Source organism: Pygocentrus nattereri, chromosome 20 (assembly GCF_015220715.1).
Source record: "Pygocentrus nattereri isolate fPygNat1 chromosome 20, fPygNat1.pri, whole genome shotgun sequence".
Taxonomy (NCBI): Eukaryota; Metazoa; Chordata; class Actinopteri; order Characiformes; family Serrasalmidae; genus Pygocentrus; species Pygocentrus nattereri.
In genome coordinates this window covers 24,587,157-24,606,713 of record NC_051230.1, presented here as the reverse complement: position 1 = coordinate 24,606,713, position 19,557 = coordinate 24,587,157, and the positions used below count along the sequence as shown (strand labels likewise).

Genomic DNA, 19,557 nt, shown 5'->3' with positions numbered 1-19,557 from the left:
AACTATGCAGAAAGTTAGAAAACTGTAGTGGTGTTTATGTTAAAGGAAACCACACTTAGTAAGTAGACTTAGCTGCTTCTATATTGAAAGTGAGATCTTACTACTGAAAATGAAATAATAAACTGTGAGAATTTCCCTGTTGTTGAGAATTTCCTCATTGTGGGACTAATAAAGGACTATCTTATCTTAAACCGTGTGATTCTGTTACTGTATAGAGTACAATGTGTAAATATGTAGCAGCTTGTGTTTTTTTGCATTAGTTTATAAAGCAGATGATGATAGTACAGGGCATTTTAGACAGTAACACAGGTTTTGAATTTATACAAAACAATTTGAAAAAATAACTAGTCTTGAACATTCAGAGGTCGTATTGCTTTGAGATAATGACAACACAAGGCCATTTGTGAGTATTAATTTATTAATCCTGTAAATGTTCATATTTTTCAGCTGGTGTACAGGGTAAGTCATCTATACATATATCTTAGGTCAGATAATGTCTGATCCAAGACCTGCATATAGGTATCTTTTGATTGTTTTCCTTCTTCCATAGCAATAAAAAATAAAATTAAAGAAACAGAAAGACCCTCAGGGCCTCTTTATTTCCCAGGTAGCAGGCATTCCTGTCTCTTTTGCTAAGATGCTATAGGTACATCCATAACAGAACTCTAATCCCCAGAAGTATAATAAATTCCCATTAGCAATTGCAAAGCATTCTAGGTAAATATATATGGATGTATATTATATATATATATTTCTCTGTATATATATTAAAAACATTTTTTTGTGCATGTGCGCATTCCTTTTCATGAATAATATGCTATTGCATTACTGATTTCAGTCCATTCTCTAGACGTTAGGAGTACAAGTGTTCTCTAGTTTTTGCAACAGTTTACATTTTTGCACGTAAATCAGTTTGATCACTGCATTGACATCAGCCCACTGTGTGGTTTATTTAGAACCCCTTCTCTTTTATACACTCCATTGGACTGGGCTGATTTTCTGATCATTGGATCCCTGCAAAGGCTATGTTTTTTAAATTGAACGGGAAGGAAGAAGCCATGAAGGGTTAGAAGGAGGTCATACTTAATATATTTTACATTCTTTCATACATAATATTCATACTTTGAACCCTAGGTCGATTTCCCAAATTAACATCCCAGAATTCATGAACAAAATCACATCAGTTTCTGTGCACATCAAAAAATTCTATAATAACAAAACAATAACAATAAACGAAAGAAGGGTCTATGAGCTAGAACATTTTCAGGCCTTTATCAATATGAGCCTTGGCTTCTACTGCCACTTAGACATTCAGAAAACCTGTATTTAAAAGACTCAGCAGTGAGTTCAAGAGAAAAACTACCATAGTACTGTTATGAGTCCATTAAAAAGATTTTCTTTCAAAATGGCAATTAAAATAATCTCAAAATAAATAAAAATAAGCTTTGTACATCACCTGTCCATGGACAAAAGATTAAATAAAGTACAAAAAGGAAAAATGGGTAAGCATGACAAGTAATTGCAATTAGTGAATTTGTTGTACACAAAACAATGCTTCAGATCGTAAGTATTCTTTTCGAGTATTGTTATGAATATATCAATGACATTCTCTCTATGTAATTGTATTTAATATGTTGGGAAACTTTGGATATAGTAAATGTACCCTGGTTAGGGATATCAATAACATTCTCTCTAGGTAATATATGTGTTAAACATTGCAGCCAGTTTGGATACAGTAATTATATTACCATATAATAATGTCAGTAAATAAGATCAAGCTGCACAGAATAATTTTGTAATATATTCACTACATACATTGGTTAACTTACAGCATTACAACCTTTCAACAGTTTTGCGTTTTCCAAGTTTGGCATTCTATTGGAAAATACAACAAATAAACTGTACATATCCATAGTATTCATACTACAGAAATGTATGCATTTACATACACACTATTCAACAGATTGTTTTGGCATAGCCAGTAAAAAGACTGGTAAAAAGCTGTCTTTTGTTATTGATAGTGAGTATCATTTAACACATTGTGGAATATTCTACCTGACAACTTTATTGGGTTTGAGATGCTTTTTGTGCCCTTTGCAATGCTACTTTTCTAAAAATACATCTATAATATCTTATTCCTCAATGCTCATGTAAGCATAACTAGCCTGTTGATGTGCCGTTTAATGTCAGTTTGGTTTTAGTTTTCATAATTCTTTTGATGAGGGTTTGTTAGGAGTTCAACATTTTTGTGATAATAGGATTCATATGTTATACCCTAATGTACAGGCTCTTATTTAACTGGAAATTTGCTAAATATTCTTGTAAGGTGTAATTTTGTTACATTCAACTAAGGTATGAGGTACAGTGCTCTAGGCAATGGACAGCTAATATGTTCTGACATCATGTCTATTCGTGGGTAATGCTACATTTCTAAGTAAAATATAATACTGGGTTGTTTGCATAATCCTCAGAGGACTGCTCTAATGTGAGCTGTCCACCCTGATATGTTTTTTATGTCACATTTCTCTGAAAGCTTCGGCACTAGGGTTTATGGTGCATTCATGTGTGTGATGGGGTTATGAGTGATGATAAGCATAGTTTTAGGATAAAATACCTTCATTTGAACATTTACTTTATGAGTAAAGAACATCAAAAAGGTCAAACCCTAAATCCATTGGTGGATGAAGGAAAAATGAATGGCACCAGACAATTTAATACTAAATTAGTTCCTCTCACTGATTTTCTTCTGAAAATGTGGACTGAGTAAGTGTCTTAAAGTTTGATAACTATTAAGCTCACATCCTTTCTGTATTTAAGTATAAGCACAAATGATGCTGTACTCCCTACACCAGTAAAGCCCTATCTTTATTTTTGGAATAAAACTTTGAAATATGTGGAATAGGCATTTTTGAAATTCAGGGTTGGAATTTTCTGTTCACCTGTTTATCTGTTTACCAGGTTGTGCCTGTAAAAAAAAACTTCAAAACTTTGCTCCAAATAGTTTCATAGTTATGCATATTTAAGGCCTGTATCCTACATTTTTCTTGTATTTTATTTTCTGCCTAATGAAATGAAACCATTACAAAAATGGTCATAATTCATTTTTACATGACCATTTTCCAAAAAAGTCACAAAAACAATGAATTCGAAACAGACTGTTTCTGCAGCTTAATGTCCATAGAAAGACCATATGGACTGGGTAGTGGATGGTGCATTTGAAACTTCAACAATGTTTACATATTAGTTCTCATTTTCAAATTTATTTAAAAAAGTGAGAAAAATGGCAGTTTTCCATAATATGGGTCCTCAAAATTTTGCGCTAACACAATGACTGAACTGCTCTGAAATATTAAGTAGGTATAAACATAACAGTGAGAATAATATTTAATTTTGAATAAAAAATGTTCATGTTAATATACTCCAACAGCATAAACTAATGTAAAACATGATTTAGAACCTGAGGGAATGACCTTTAAAAATTCAGAACTCAAAAGTGATTTGGAGCAGTTTTGAAATTTTGCATGGTTCCATGAGGTAAATAGAAGCTATTTCTTAATATTTTTTTGGAAATGTAAGTGAGTTGTCACATAACTCCCCGTGTCTCCCTCAGAAGGGGACAAAAAAATACATAGCCACACTCCCACAATGACACAATTAATATAGTGCTTGTATGAACTACCTCATTGTGGGGAGAGATCTGAGGTCTGTATATTTATAAAAAAGAGAGTGTTTGCAAGTTTTGGTCTAGCATCTGCTTTAAACAATTGAGGTTATAATCTCTTCTATGCTTAAAAGCTACATTAGGAAAGTTCCTGTGTGGAACTGTGTCTGACAGCACAGAAATGTGTGAGTGTGTGAGTATGTGTGTGTGTGTGTTGGGGTAGTGTGCCTTTGCTGGGACAGTGCTACAGTCTAGTCACAGTGTTTAGTTGCTAAGTGTCTTTGCTGAGCTCAATAAAGAAAAATGGCACTGAAAAGACTGTCAGTATTTGCAACATTACACACATCAACATGTATACTAGTCTACTATAAGAACGGCTGCTCAGTTTGAGTTTCTGACACAAGATTACCCCAACTTGCTATGCAGCTACAAGAAAGTAGAATCAAACTACTGAAGATATATACCAACACAGAAAAATGCCCAGTGAGGAAACTATGTCATTCTTGTTTTGAAACGCTATTCCATACTGCATTAAAAAGTTACTGGGAGTAATGTCAATAGGTCTTTATTGTCACTTTCTTGTTTTATCTCACTTTGATTTGGTTATGTATCCTTTGGTGTCCCAAAACATTCAGCCTTAAAAAAATTGTGCAATAAACAAATGATACATAATTATGTAAACTGTGCAATTGATGAATGGAAAAAACGGATACTGAACTTTCACACTTAGGCAGTACTTCTAGTACTTGCCCCAAATACATCTTATCCTATGTCCCACTCAATTACTCAATTACACCTCCATAATACAATATGGGTAAATAAAAGATTAGTTTTAGAAATAGACTTGGAATATCTTGGAATAATATCCCTCCATGCACATGGGTACATAGGTAAACCACAGATACACACCTGCAGTTTGATGTCTATTGCATCCAGGTGGTTACTGACAGCAGTATTTATATGTAATCATGTTTCTATAAAAAAAGAACTTAACAGACGGTTCATGGTTTTTTAAAAATCTCAGTCTGATAATACTCCTTTTCCTTGTACAGTAACCCATGTCATCTCTGTGTATTGCCAATGTTAAATATAAAAATATAAGACAAAAAGAAAGACCTAATGAAAGTTTCTTGGCCAATGGCCATTTCTATTCATATTGCCTTTCTGGTATAGGACACAGCATCTTTTACAGGAAAACTAAACCTGAGCTACTGATATTGTTTGTAATGGAAGACTTGGTTGCTACATATGCACTGAACAGAAGTATTTGTCAGTTTTGTGTTTGTGTATGTGTGTGCTCCCCTCATGACTAGAAGTTAACATTCTTTCACTCATGCTATGCCACTTGCAAGTAATAATACCCTCCATAAACCTCTTGTCCACTATGTATCTCAAAGAAAGGCAGTTGAAGAGCAGCATGACGTCCAAAAATAATATCTATGGCAGGCAATCCCTTTACTGTTTTTCCCAGGTGAAAGGATGAAACGAAACATTAAAAAAGCAGCAAAAAAACCTCAGGTGCAGGATATTTAAAAAACACAGAAGCGGAAAATCATTCCCAAAATCTGTCTCAAGCAACTATTTTGGATATTGACATTATACATGTCTGATCTGAACCAAACAGGAACAACGGCAGAGAAGTTATCAGGACAACAGCAGCATCCTCATCGCATTTTGATAGAATAGTTTCTTTTTTTTCTTTGCGTTTTTTCTTTTTTGGCTGTAACATAAACCACACCCACAGACACAACGAACATTCATGTAGTATTTGAGTGCATATACTGCGTTATGTACAGTACCAAGTGCTAGAAGGACAATTTTTTCCAAGTGTGATAATATTCAAAAGTTCTACATTAGAATGAGCTACAATGCATTTTTATTGGAAGACTCAAATTCGTAAGAGCTGGAGGGAGAACTGTTGCTTGTTTTGATGTTGCTATGTGGTTGTACTAGCTTTTTGCATATCCCTTGTGAAACTTGTTCTTTCTAAAATACAACATTCTGGGCTGGCATCCTGGTTTTGATAGCCCCAAAAATCCCTGACCCACTCTGTGGGGCTAACTCTTGTCACTTTTCATGCCCTTAAACAATCATGAGTCTCATAATCCTTTGCTGTCTGTGGTGTAGGTAAAGGCAGGCCATGCGACAGCACTCTCACATGCTGATACAGAAGATTATAGGAAGCACTTTCCGGATGCTTTTTTTTTTTTTTTTTTTCCTAGATTCAGTTTTCGTTTTATATGAAATCATGCCTCTAGCCTAGTTCTTGTTTTAGGTATGTTTTAAAAAGAAGTCATAAAAGCCATCTATTGGTACTGGCGTCCACTGCCTGCTTTCAAACTCTCCAGTTTCCACTTTTCTTCAGCACCTGCTGCCCATCATGTGTCTACGAGAAAAGGTTTTGGTGTGGGAGACAAGTCCTAGGATGAAGAGAGAGATAAAGCGAATGTCAGATGAACCACAAGCATAAACAATGTCCATCGATGCTATGTCCATCGAACAAATGACTGAAAATTCAACGATAGGAAGGTGCCAATTAGCTTCAACTGGCAATACTAGCTTTTATTATTTATGGCATCACTTGTTTTACTTACTTTTATAGATTCCCTATTCCTTCTATGGATTTTTTTTGTTTTTTTCAATAGCAGTATAGAGATACCAGTCTATGAAGTTACTGTTAGCAAAAAGAGGCTTTAATGAGAATATGTAGCATTATTCCCCATTCCATTGATTGGACTGCTAATGTTCATGCATTATTTCATGGGCATCTGCTTGTGCTACATCAGGCTTACATTCACATCTGATGTATGAATAGTACTGCTAGCCACTACAAACTTAACTTAAAAAAGTCAACTGTAAATAAACTTTTCAGTAATGGTGTGTTCTGCATGCTATTGCTAACAGTGCTATTCAAACTTTATTTAACCCCTTGAACCTGTGATTTACTATTCAGTTGCTATTCTTAAAATTATGATTAACGTAAATATTCAGCAGCTACTGTGAAATTTACATCATCACCATCTTTGAAATAGCAACATAAAAAGCATTTTTACATTTAATATATATATTAATATTACTTTATTTGAAGTAATTTTAGACCATGTTCACACAATAAAAATGTCAGCTGCTGTTTTCAAATGCTGTTAAACAAATTAAAGACAAAATAATGGACTAAGTTTTTGGTATGACAGCAACATGATATATTATGACAGCAAGAAATTAAATTGAAATATGGATCTACTGTATCTATGGGCCATTAGGGGTTTAAAGGGTTAAAACAAACAAACAAAAAACTTTATGGCTTGTACCCGTTCTGACTTGCCAGTTGACTTACATTCCATCAAATAATACATCAGTCAATGCACAGAGCTCTGCTGGACGCCTGCTGTTATAAAGCAGGCACTTTGACAGTACAACACGCATATTTTGAAAACATATAGCTGTGTTCAAATTGCTATTTAATCCCTGTGGGTAGCAGGATTAAATAAACACACAGCAGGCCTTTAGCCTATACCTTGCTCACTGCTTAGCTCTCCGCAGAGTGGCACATTTCACTATCTGAGCCCCACCCTTCTTCACATCCACAACCTCCGGCTACAGCAGCAAGGAGCAAGGAGGAGTTGTAGGGAGGAGCAGCGGAGCAGCAGATGGGACAGTCCAGAAGGAGGGTGGGATGGGGAAAAGGGGAATAAATGCAGAATGGACAAAATGAGACGTGGAAAGAAAAAGAAAGAGAAAGAGGTGTCAGGAAAACAGATGAAGGTGGGACACAGCAAAAGAGTGACACAATGACAGTCGGGGGGGATGTAAAGAGATGAGAAACAGTTGCAATCCAGAGTTAGATGAAAGGAATGAAAAGGAAGGTAAAGAGGAATGGAAAATTGGGGAGAGACAGAAGGGAGAAGCGTCAGAAATGTTTACAGATAAAAAAGAGTAATTGCATGTAGAAGGACAACCACATTCACACTTTAGAGCAAAGAGAGTTTTAATGGAATAGAATGCATACAGGAAAAAGTCACAAAAATAGGACAAAACCATGAACAAGAGTTATCAAGCAAGGGTTATCAAGAGCCAAATAAACACCCACAAAGAGGAACCAGAACTGAGTGACTCAAAACCACTATAAAATCTTATATACGGCCATTCAAAATAAATTAATTGTTGATACAAATCAGATATGACCCCCAGAGAATTGTGAAGACCATCGGCTGCATATTAACATTACCTGAAATCAAATCACAGTATTTTCTTGGAGGGCAGTTTTGAGCATGATAAAGTTTTGTTTTGTTTCATTTTGATACATCTAATTAATTTGTGCTCATTCTTTTTGATCATAGTAAATTTGTTTTGTCATTTTCTGTGAACAGAAACAATCCATATCATTGCAGTCACATCAAAACTCCATTTTTCTGTTTATTATTTTTATGCTGCTTGGAAATGCCAGCTGACCTTTCCATTCTGAGGGCATTTCATAATGGAGCAAAACAAACAGTCCAAAATTACTTGGAATATAATTTCATTAATGTGCTTTAAAGCTCAGACATCTTTTTCTCTTCCAACAATGTTTCATGAGATAAAAACATTTGAGAGTTACAACAGTAACAATATTCTGACCAAACAGCTGATGCTGTGACAAGATTCTCATTACGACTCCTGTCTGGGAATGGTTCCTCCTTTTGGGACAGAATGAAAATGAGGCAGTGAAAAGATGAAGCCAGGTGCATGCTGGGAAAAGTAACCATGATGCACTAGGTTAGGCTGGGAATATCTCAGCTGTCAGACTCCCCACAAAAGCTACTTTAAAGCTTTGTTAAAACCTTTATAAACCCTTACAACACATTTTTAATTCAGATTTTTGGAACAGTTGATCTACTAATATTTAACCCTATGGTTGTTTATTCATCTGTGGCTGTTATTATAGTTAAAGTCTGTTATTATTATATACTTCATATCAATGTTACACTACATAAACATAAGCATAAAACTCATTATGTAATACAAACATCACTTTAATAGAAGTAAATTAATTCAGCACTGTTGATTATGACATGCTTTCAGGTTGGTAATAAATTATCTTAAAATTCTTCTGTTCTATAATATGCTAATTCTAATCTGATGATTATCATATGCAAGCAGTTAATGTTAAGGTTTTGATGTTGTAAATATATCCTTTTATGCAAATATGATGCATACAAGCTAAGATCAGAGCGTATATATCTGTTCTATTGTAAACAGCTTCTGCACAGCTGCTGTCTTATCTGTTGTAGCACACAGATAATAAAAGGGATTATGTAATATGGCACATCCTTCCAATAAATCAAACATATTACAGTCACATTGAAAAAATAACAATCTACCTGTCTATGATTCCATAGTTATAAAGCAACTTGATGGTTCATTGAGAGACAGAACTTTTAAACTCTTCCAAGTAAAATAAAGTCTACATTCAGAGCACTACTTTTCATCACATGGGCATATGCTTGTATTCCATCAGGTTTACTCGGTGATTGAACAGAAATATAAGCACTTAGAGACTTGTAAAAAGCTATGTGTTTCCAATACATGGACATATACTTGTATTCCATCTGATAATCTGCTAACACAACCCAAACAGCATGTACTGCACTCTCTGCAAGTACAACTTGTAGCACAAGGCAGTCAAGCTTAATCCATACTGGACAGCTCAGAAACCCACCATACTTTCTCGCCCCAGCACAGCGTAGCTCATGAACTGCTCGGTGTCACCGTCCAGCTCATCCACTTCCTGCGGTAGTCCTTCTATAATGAGCTCCTGAACCCCCTCCTCATCCTTCCCCCTCCGAACCACCTTCCGCACAATCTAGTGTCACCCGATGCAGAGGAGAGGGCAAGGCCATGGAGTCAGAGTGGAGAGAGACAGAGCAAATGAGAGGAATGGAGGATTGAGAAAAGAGAAACAAGATGTGAGAAAACATGAGAAACTAAGGTGCAAGAGTAAAAGAATTCAAGACGTGATGTCAAGTGAGTTGCTTCATGTAATAGAAAGAAAAAAGCAGGCTGTGGAGACTGAAATGAAAACATATGAGATTGATATAGAAGATGTGAGAGGTGGAATGGAGGGCAGGTTGATGAAAGGATTCTACAAAGAGCCTACGCTTCATTCTCCCTTTCACCAACTTTTATTCAGGACAAAACCTACCCCTTCATCTTGTTCTCAATCTGTGACCTAAACTGTGAAGGTTATAGTAAGTGGAAATCAGTGACGATCCATGACTACTAGAGCTAGGCCTTCACTGCCAAATGTCAGAAAATGGAAAAAACACTAATCTCTGCTAGACTCTTTATGGGATTTCTAAAATTAATACAAACCGGATTCCAAAAAAGTTGGGACACTAAACAAATTGTGAATAAAAACTGAATGCAATGATGTGGAGATGGCAAATGTCAATATTTTATTCAGAATAAAACACAAATCACAGATCAAAAGTTTAAACTGAGAGAATGTATCAATTTAAGGGAAAAATATGTTGTTGCAAAATTTCATGGCGTCAACGAATCCCAAAAAAGTTGGGACAAGGCCATTTTCACCACTGTGTGGCATCCCCCCTTCTTCTTACAACACTCAACAGACGTCTGGGGACAGAGGAGACCAGTTTCTCAAGTTTAGAAATAGGAATGCTCTCCCATTCAAGTCTAATACAGGCCTCTAACTGTTCAATCGTCTTGGGCCTTCTTTGTCGCACCTTCCTCTTTATGATGCGCCAAATGTTCTCTGTAGGTGAAAGATCTGGACTGCAGGCTGGCCATTTCAGTACCCGGATCCTTCTCCTACGTAGCCATGATGTTGTGATTGCTGCAGAATGCGGTCTGGCATTATCTTGTTGAAAAATGCAGGGTGTTCCCTGAAAGAGATGACGTCTAGATGGGAGCATATGTTGTTCTAGAACCTGAACATAGTTCTCTGCATTAATGGTGCCTTTCCAGACATGCAAGCTGCCCATGCCACAAGCACTCATGCAACCCCATACCATCAGTGATGCAGGATTCTGAACGGAGCGTTGATAACAACTTGGGTTATCCTGGTCCTCTCTGGTCCGGATGACATGGCGTCCCAGTGTTCCATAAAGAACTTCAAATCGTGACTCATCTGACCACAGAACAGTCTTCCATTTTGCCACACTCCAAACGTCTGAGCTTGTGGAGCTTGCTTAGAAATGGCTTCCTCTTTGCACTGTAGCGTTTCAGCTGGCAATGGCGGATGGCACGGTGGATTGTGTTCACTGACGATGCTTTCTGGAAGTATTCCTGAGCCCATTCTGTTATTTCCTTGACAGTGGCATTCCTGTTTGAGGTGCAGTGACGTTTAAGGGCCCGGAGATCAAAATCCAGTAGAGTTTTACGGCCTTGACCCTTACGCACAGCGATTGTTCCAGATTCTCTGAATCTTTTGATGATGTTATGCACGGTTGATGATGATAACTTAAAAGTCTTTGCTATTTTACGCTGGGTAACACCATTCTGGTATTGCTGCACTATCTTTCTGCGCAACGATGGTGGAATTGGTGATCCTCTTACCATCTTGGCTTCTGAGAGACACTGACAATGTGAGAAGCTCTTTTTATACCCAATCATTTTGTCAATTGAGCTAATTAGTGTTAATTGGTCTTCCAGCTGTTCGTTATATGCTCAATTTCCTTTTTCCAGCCACTTATTGCTACTTGTCCCAACTTTTTTGGGATTTGTTGACACTGTGAAATTTTTATTCAACATATTTTTCCTTTAAAATGTTACATTTACTCAAATTAAACTTTTGATCTTTCATCTATGTTCTATTACGAATAAAATATTGACATTTGCCATCTCCACATCATTGCATTCAGTTTTTATTCACAATTTGTTTAGTGTCCCAACTTTTTTGGAATCCGGTTTGTATAATGTAAGAGCTTGCTTGGCTGCAGCTACCTAGATACTACAGGAAAAAAAATGTTGATTGGACAAATTTCTGTTTTTAATTCCTGGAAATCATTAGGCCTTTCTGACAGCCAAGAAGGCCCTGAGGTTTCCCCACTGAAGAAGAAATGCTAGTGGTGTCAAACTGCCGAATGACAATATTGCTGCCAGCATAGCACTATGACTGTTTTAGCAGTCTTTCATTTTTGCAATATTTTATTGGAAATTTTGTCATAAAGAGAAGGAAAATACAACAAAAAACATTAGAAAAGGACAGCAATATGATGGCATTGCAAGTTCCATCAAACACAAAAGTTCCATCAAACACAAAAGTACACAGAGTAAGGTTATATTTGATGCCCAGATGCTCTGAAACCATTATCATTGATCAAAATGATTATTGCTGTAATAATCATTTTTTCCTGAGCCCAAGGGTAACTATTCCATTTGAATAGATAATGAGTGCTGAGATGACTTTGCTGCAAGCAAGAAGCAGTACAAAGCATGGGGAAGCTGACCTTTTTGGTGACGATGTTGCCATGCTCATCTGTAAACTGCTCCTCCCTCACTTGCTCTCCAGGAAGATCCTTGGCCTCATCACCCTATGCAATATATGACAATGTAAAGGCAGTGTACAAAGCCTAAGGAAATCAAAAGGGCTTTGGAAGCAGGTCAGAACATAACAGAGAGAAAAGCTGCTGAAACGTCAGATTTCCTTACAGGGTATCTGGATAAATCATGCTTAGCTGAATGATACTCGGATGAAAAAAATGGTATAAAAATGTGAAAAGCTGTATATCGCTGCTGATGGAACAAAACCTTGTAACTCCAATGGTAACTTTATAGGAGTAGAAAAATATACTTTTAATGCAAATCAGTGTAACCAGATGTTGTTCCAAGTAGTTCTGGACCAGTTCTTTTCATCCAATCCTCATATAATTTACACACAATGTGAAGGGCCACAGGCATTTTCAAATTAAGTCAAAAACTAAAAAATGATAAAAAATTATTTTAATTTTACAGCAGCAATATGTAGAAATATATAGTTTGTTAAGAGAGGCTGTATGATATAGTAAAGAAGTAAATTAGCCAGCCATTTTCGCATGATGGGCACCAGCTTAATTCATATTTGTATTAACATTAGACTCTTCAGAAAACAATATTTCACATACATTAAAGAACCCAGTTTTCTCTACCTGATTAGCCACTGACATAATTGTAAAAATATGGACAAATTCTTGAAAACAGTTCTTGAAAAGCTGACAGATGATGTGAGACATAATGCCTAGTGCAAACATGGTTAACAACTAGGGAGAAAACAAGAATGTAGATATTAAAACAGCCTCATGAAACGATCATTGGCCCTGTTACCATATGTGAGTGCCAACTGCAAGCCAGTGCAGAGAGGTAGCAAAGGAACAAAATGGCGCAGAGAAATGAAAAGGATGTGTGCAGCCATTAACTCAGAGAAATGTACCCATGAAATATGAAGCACACACATTTTGGATGAAGAGAAGTATACATAAATGCTGAAATGAATATTTTTAGTAGTTACTATGACAATTAAAATTTGAACTTTTTGACCAGCTGCAGTAAAACTACACCACCCAAACCAAACTCACACATATACTTACCACCTACCTCTCTTAACTCTCTACTTTCCACCTATCTCATCATCATATTACAGAATGGACAAAGTTCTAGATAAACTAACATCATTATACCTTTCATATACTTTTTCTTTACATGTGGGGCTCATGGGCTGAAATAGGATGTTGCTTTACCTACTGTTACCTACATTACCTCTTTCATTTTTGTTCACTTTTCAATTATTTTTGGACTAGGTTTTGTTCTGACAGCAACATTATGTTGTCCATGACCGTGCTGGGTGACCAGTTAGACCAGCCCAGACCAGACTGGAATGCATGCTAGTCTAAGCTGTTTTTTTTCAGCAAGGTACTCACTGCTTTTCATATGACAACATACATCAAACACTAAGAAAATTAAAGCTATAGCCACACAAACACCATCAAATCTTTATCATCTATAACCAACTACTACTATGACTACTAAGAAGCAATACCACCTGAGATAAGTTGGCTAATGTTATATATATGAGCTAACCATAACTTTTGTTTTTTCTTTCAATGACATCAGCTAGTTATTTTTTTGCTAACCAAGTAGCTTTTCTTGTTGTGATCATATGCGCAATCAAAATAAAAATGACTGCTGTACCACAAAACTAGACCTATAGCTATATTTATTTGGTCTTTGCAAATATGACATTAGCTAGCAGCCACTCTTTAGGTTTACTTAATTAGCTAACTAAAGCTAATCAACCAGCTAGCTATTTTTATAGGAAGTCGCAAAAGGTAACTATGTGCTACTACCGACCAAACAATCAATTGTTCATACTGTAAATGACTTAGAAACAACTGTATAACCGCTATAAACTAGTTCAGTCTTACGTAGCTAATTTGTAATGTAACAGGCTTTAGAGACATAAGTTTATGTTATGTATTGAATGACGTTAACTGTTCAGTTAGATAGCTAAACGACGGTAGCTATTGTAGTTCAAATAGTAGCTACGTATCATGTATGTATGGCCATGCATGGTTAGGGTAAGGCAGTGGAGCATTTGTTATACGTTTGTGTTATACCTGAATAAAATACCTACTTGAAACTCAGCTTTATCTTACTGTGCTGCATGTAAAGTTTCATCTACATTGTTTTAAAATCAGTTTACTACAGAATCATGCTTTAACCCCTTTAACCCCATACTATCCTACAGTATAATATGCAACTACTTAGTTACAAGCTCTGCTGTGAGTGCAGTAAGGGTACTCTGATGTACAGTAATTTAGACACAACATATTTAGCCCTTCACATATTGTATATCTTTGTGTTCTAATCCCCTGACATAGCAGAACCTTAAAGGAGTACTTTACCCAAAACACTGAGGTTTCTAGAACCTATGCTTTAAGCAAAAGCTATCATGCTATCTGGACCCCACCAGATTTTTTGGGCAATGTATTGCCTTATGAGCAGGACATAATTATAGCACATTACCCACACTGTTCAGTCCTTTGCTACTTTTTTCTTTATTTGCCCTTCACACTTGAACAAGGGTACCTTCAGAATAACTCTGCGTCGCACTACACGAGTGGTGACATTTTCCTCTTCGTCTGCCACACTCTCGTCCTCCCCTAGTTCCCGGTCCAGCTGTGCATGAATATAAGATAGTGCTGATCGCACTGAGCCACTAGCGATGTGCAGCACATTCTGGCAGCTGATCACCAGAAAGGCCAGCAACACAAAGCTGAAGAGCAGCTCTGTGACTAGGGCCCACATTGTGTTACAAATGCCCTCTCACACGCATTCACAAACACACTTGCAGTTCCTCAGGTCACACAGGTTTTTCTGTGACTTCACAAGCTGCTTAAATCCTGGAGACACCACAGTCTTCGTTTAACTTTTCCGCCTTTTCCTCACAGTTCTCATCAGAAGAGCATGAGCAGTCCGCACATAGAGCCCATTCTGCCTCTCCCACTCAGTGGTCTGCTGTTCTCTTCTTTTTTCTGATCTCAGCTGGTATGGGAAGTGGCTGACCAAATGTCACCAAACACAGGCTGTACTGCTTGGCTTCAGTTACTGCTCTCTCTCTCTCTCTCTTGCTCTCTCTCTCTGGTTGCTTCCAAAAACTCCCCTCCCTGTCTCCTGTTGCACATATGATCTGCAAGCTTTAAATACTTTTAGCTGGACAGCTCTGTGAAGCTGTTAGTTCGCAGAAGACACAAGCTGAAATAAATGTGAATATCAAATCTCAGTTTCTGATATGTGTTTTTCATGTGCTGAAATATACTGTACTAAATACAAAGCACCCAGTTTTGGCCTGCTGATTTGGTGAAACCCAAATGAATTATCCAGTATAAGTCTGAGAATACCAGAAAATCTTTTTAGTAAAAGATTATGAGACAGTGTTAATCATGTTAACTGTAGTTCACAGAACTTAAAAACTCTAATTCAGTCAATTTTAAATGTAATCCACAAATCTTTATTCCTCAGTCTGTGTACTTGAGTAAGCATTGTGTCTAAATTGTTGACTCAGGTCAGCCCTGTACTTGTAAAATTGGCCTTTATAGCATAGGGTTCACCTACTTTCCTACTGTTATGTATCATTAGGAAACTGAAAATGATCCACTTAGGCTTAAGAGGCCATTGTAGTCAATGACCTTACTGTTCATACATTCTCATCCAAATATAACTTACACAATCCCTCCCCCAATGGCAAAAAGTAGCAGCAGGAGTCACAGGGAGCAGCAGGAGAGAGAGGGAGAGAGACAGGTGCTATATCTGGTACCAGCTGGTTCTTGTGCCCTTCTTGGGTTGTGTGTGTGTGAAAGTGTGGGTGGGTAATGATCAGCTACAAACATTTATGTGAGTGTAAGTGTGCACTTTAAGAAAAAAAAATATGTCTTCAAATAATTAGTAGCTTAGTAGTTACTTAGTAGCAAAGTAATATGGACCCATTTCAGCCTGCTTTCTGTGGGAGTAAACTTTAGCTAACTTTATAGTAAATAGGCCACTAATTTGAATACATGAACTATAGCTTATTAGCATCAGCCATCATTTATTATTGAACAAAAGGGTCAATGCTAATTCAACCAGTTAATCATGTCTTTGAGTGCTGTACCAGACTTCCACCGGAATAACACTGCAATATGGCTGCCACTTTATGTTGGTTTGTTTTATTTGTGTAGTGTTTTGTATTGTTTAGATGTTTCTCCGCTTGCTCAGCAGTCTGCTACAATACTGACCAAGCTAGCAGCCAAGACTGACTTTCCTTGCGCTGGTCACCTGAGCAATGCTACTATCCAGTTTGAATGACACTTCGTCACATCTTTGAGGCCGCAAAGGCTGTGATAGACATTTCATTGCAACTTTGAGGCCATAAAGGCTTAGTCCATGGCTAAGCACTCTTTCCAGGCTATAAGGCTTCCTGAGCTGGCAGCTTGAGTTATGTGACACCGCAGCTACAAGGTTAGAAGACTTTCTTGCGCGGTATTATTATAAAGGTATTACTTTCGCTATTGACTTGAATACTGTGAGTGGACTAACACACTTTTGAATAATTGGGCACAAAATTATATTCCATTATCCCACACAAAGATATTTTCTGAGTTATATAAACAAAAGTAATGGAAATCTGATATCAACAAAGAGCAACAGGGTATGGAAGTATCAGCCAGTACTACAATTTACTGCAGGGAACCATAAGCACTATAAATCTTGCATGCATTCTCTCTCCAACCAATAGCCAGGTCTTACCTGTCCTCTGAGACGCATCTCTTCCCATCCCCGAAGTTCAGGTACTCTGTGGGGAAAACCTAAGCCCTTCTCAAAAGGCTGGGTTCCTCGAAAATGCCCTCTCAGTATCTCAGAGTGCCCCATATCCCGCACTGGCTGGAGCAAGGCTTCCTGGGACAGGTGGGATTGACTTGGATCTCCATCCACTGCTGCCCGCACTGATGACATCATGGACTCCATGGCCTGCCTGGGACTGGGGGACTGAGAAGTTCCCACCCAGTTCTGGACAGGATCTGGCACAGTGTGCCATCCAGGGCTAGATTGGTCCTGGAGGTATGACAGGAAAGAACCGCCACTTGATCTGAAGGAAGAAACAGAAAGTTAATTGAAAAAGAAGAACAAATTTTCTTTTTTGAAAATAATTATGATCGTTTAAGTTGAACTTTGAAACATTTCAAGGCTTGCAAGTCTTTTAGTGCTCAGAGTTTACGTTTTAACTAAGTTGTGGCCTGTTTCCTGGAGAACATGTATCAGAAGACTTAAAGAGGGGGTAAAGAGGTTTCTTTAGAGCACAGAGTAAACCACTGTAAAATAAAGCTAGAAGAAAGGTAAATAAAATATGGCAATCTAAATAAATACTCATACTAATCATATATACATGTAAAACATCATACACTAAACTGAAATTCAAACGATTTAAAAACACGAAGAAATTAAATAATTGTCAGCTTACCTGTCACCATTGCGATCAGCTACTCGGCTAAGCCCAGGTGACTCACTCATTCGAGCATAAACCCTCTGCTGCCCTGTAATGAGAGACAAGCCTTCCTCTAAGCCTGTGCCATCTCCTCCTCCTCCAAAGCCCTCTTTCGCTCCTCCAGAAATGCTCCTGCCTGCATCTACGGCAGGCCCCTCTGCCTTCTCGTCCATCTCCAACCCTTGACCTCTGTCCAGCCCATTGATGTTGACCCCTCCGCTTGTGCCAGGCGTGGCAGCAGCACTGTGCTCAGAGTCTGCCCCAATAGACTGGTCCTCCAGCAGCTCAATAGAGCCGCTCAGACCTCCAGTGCCACCAAGCCCCCCGGGTACACGTCCTCCACCTGGTGTCACACTCCCTGGTCTCCCCAGGCTTCCATAGAGCAGGCCTTCTGAGTCATCTGCATTGCTGCATTCCAGCGAGGAATCCTCAACGGTCACTAGTGAGGGGCTGTTGCCCGTGGGCCACACCTGCACTTCGGACATCTCCATAAGTGTATCCTCCTCCGTGGTGGCGATAGGTGCGCACTCCATGCTTGATACTTCCTGCCAATAGGGCTCATGGCCCAGTGGAGAAGGCAGGCTATACTGCATGGAGGCCGGCGAGAGCAGTTCTTCCTGCATCACCAGTCCATAACCTGGAGTGACACAGAGAGAGGCACACTGATACAGGCCCCCCCCCTCCCCGGCTGTGCCCCCCCCACCCCATCCCATCTACTCCCCTCCTTACAGCCCTGGGAGGGATGTGCTCTGGACCAGGGAAGGAAAGGGGTCACAAGGTAGGAAAGACAAGGATGACCTTGGGTCACGACAGCGAAGGGGAGGAAGGGGGAAGGTTCTTGCAAGCCAGAGCAGCCAGCAGCAAGAGTGCAGGCAGCGGGGGCAGCAGCGAATACACAACAGAGTGTGGCTATAAAACACTGATGCTGCTCCGCTGGCTGACCCTTACAGGGAGAAGAAAATTATTGGCCCCATCAAAGAAATGGAAAGAGGAATAGCTCTTGTCTGTTAACAACCAGGAGGCAAAGACATCCCTATAGATCTTTTAAGATTCACCACCCACTCACACACTTTCATGCATATGCTCTCATGCTTCCATTCTCATGTCATTTTTATGTCAGGCTGGAGAGCATGCATGCAGCAATCATATACTTACATTTATGCCTTTTTTCACTCTGTTTATACTGGCATTAATACTGCCATTAATACTGAGCATATTGGCCCCAGCACATTCACTGACCGATACTGTGAATATTTATTTTTTTGCTGAAAGCAAAGCTGTTCCAACTCCCAGCAAACTGAAAAAAACCTTAGTTACTAATGGTTTAATAAGGAATGGCTCAAATCCCTCTACCAACAATGAATGAATGAATAGATGAATGAATGAATGAATTTAGGAAGATGTAAACTAATTTTAGTGTTTGAAGTTCTTCGAGAGGAAAGGCATTTAATATAACATTCAATTTGAGAGTTGAAGGTGTTGAAAGAAGCAAACTCTCTGGGCTTTTCATGTGTATATACTTGGATACATTACAGTTGTATGGATGGATAGGAGTTTCAGATGTCTATGTGAGGGTACAATTATGATAATCCCATATTAAAGGAAATGTTCAGCAATTTCATCATTTCAAAATCAGTGTCTTATTACTCAAATTGTACATTGATGAGATTAGATACATCTATTATTGTGTCTTGAGAGTTTAAATGTATTTGTTTTATAATTATGGTAAAATAAACCCAAATAAAGGTGGTAGTATGGCCAATAAAACACTTATGCTATGTTACCACCTCCAAGATACATTCATGGCAAAACCCCCAATGCTGAATTAACACCTACAGTGATTATTTAAGTGAACCTGGATACAGTGTTAATTCAACACTTGGGATTTTGCTGTGTAGCTGTA

The 19,557-nt window shown here is 38.1% G+C and overlaps 1 protein-coding gene across 4 annotated transcripts in view; it reads right to left on the bottom strand.

Moving 5' to 3' along the window:
- Nucleotides 1-400: 400 nt before the first annotated feature.
- ank1a (ankyrin 1, erythrocytic a) overlaps nucleotides 401-19,557 on the bottom strand; it is a 149,993-nt gene continuing 130,836 nt past the window's right edge. For 3 of the 4 annotated variants that reach the window (XM_017716272.2, XM_017716276.2, XM_017716268.2), the window contains 6 exons: nucleotides 17,631-18,291; nucleotides 16,919-17,258; nucleotides 12,109-12,192; nucleotides 9,357-9,500; nucleotides 7,176-7,255; nucleotides 401-6,081 (listed from right to left, as the gene is read on the bottom strand). In XM_017716272.2, coding sequence (XP_017571761.1) covers nucleotides 7,181-7,255; nucleotides 9,357-9,500; nucleotides 12,109-12,192; nucleotides 16,919-17,258; nucleotides 17,631-18,291 — 1,304 coding nt within the window. In that variant the 3' untranslated portion in view covers nucleotides 401-6,081; nucleotides 7,176-7,180. Of the gene's footprint in view, nucleotides 6,082-7,175; nucleotides 7,256-9,356; nucleotides 9,501-12,108; nucleotides 12,193-14,722; nucleotides 16,870-16,918; nucleotides 17,259-17,630; nucleotides 18,292-19,557 lie in introns of those variants that run through there. The other variant, XM_037531614.1, reaches the window with a different exon arrangement.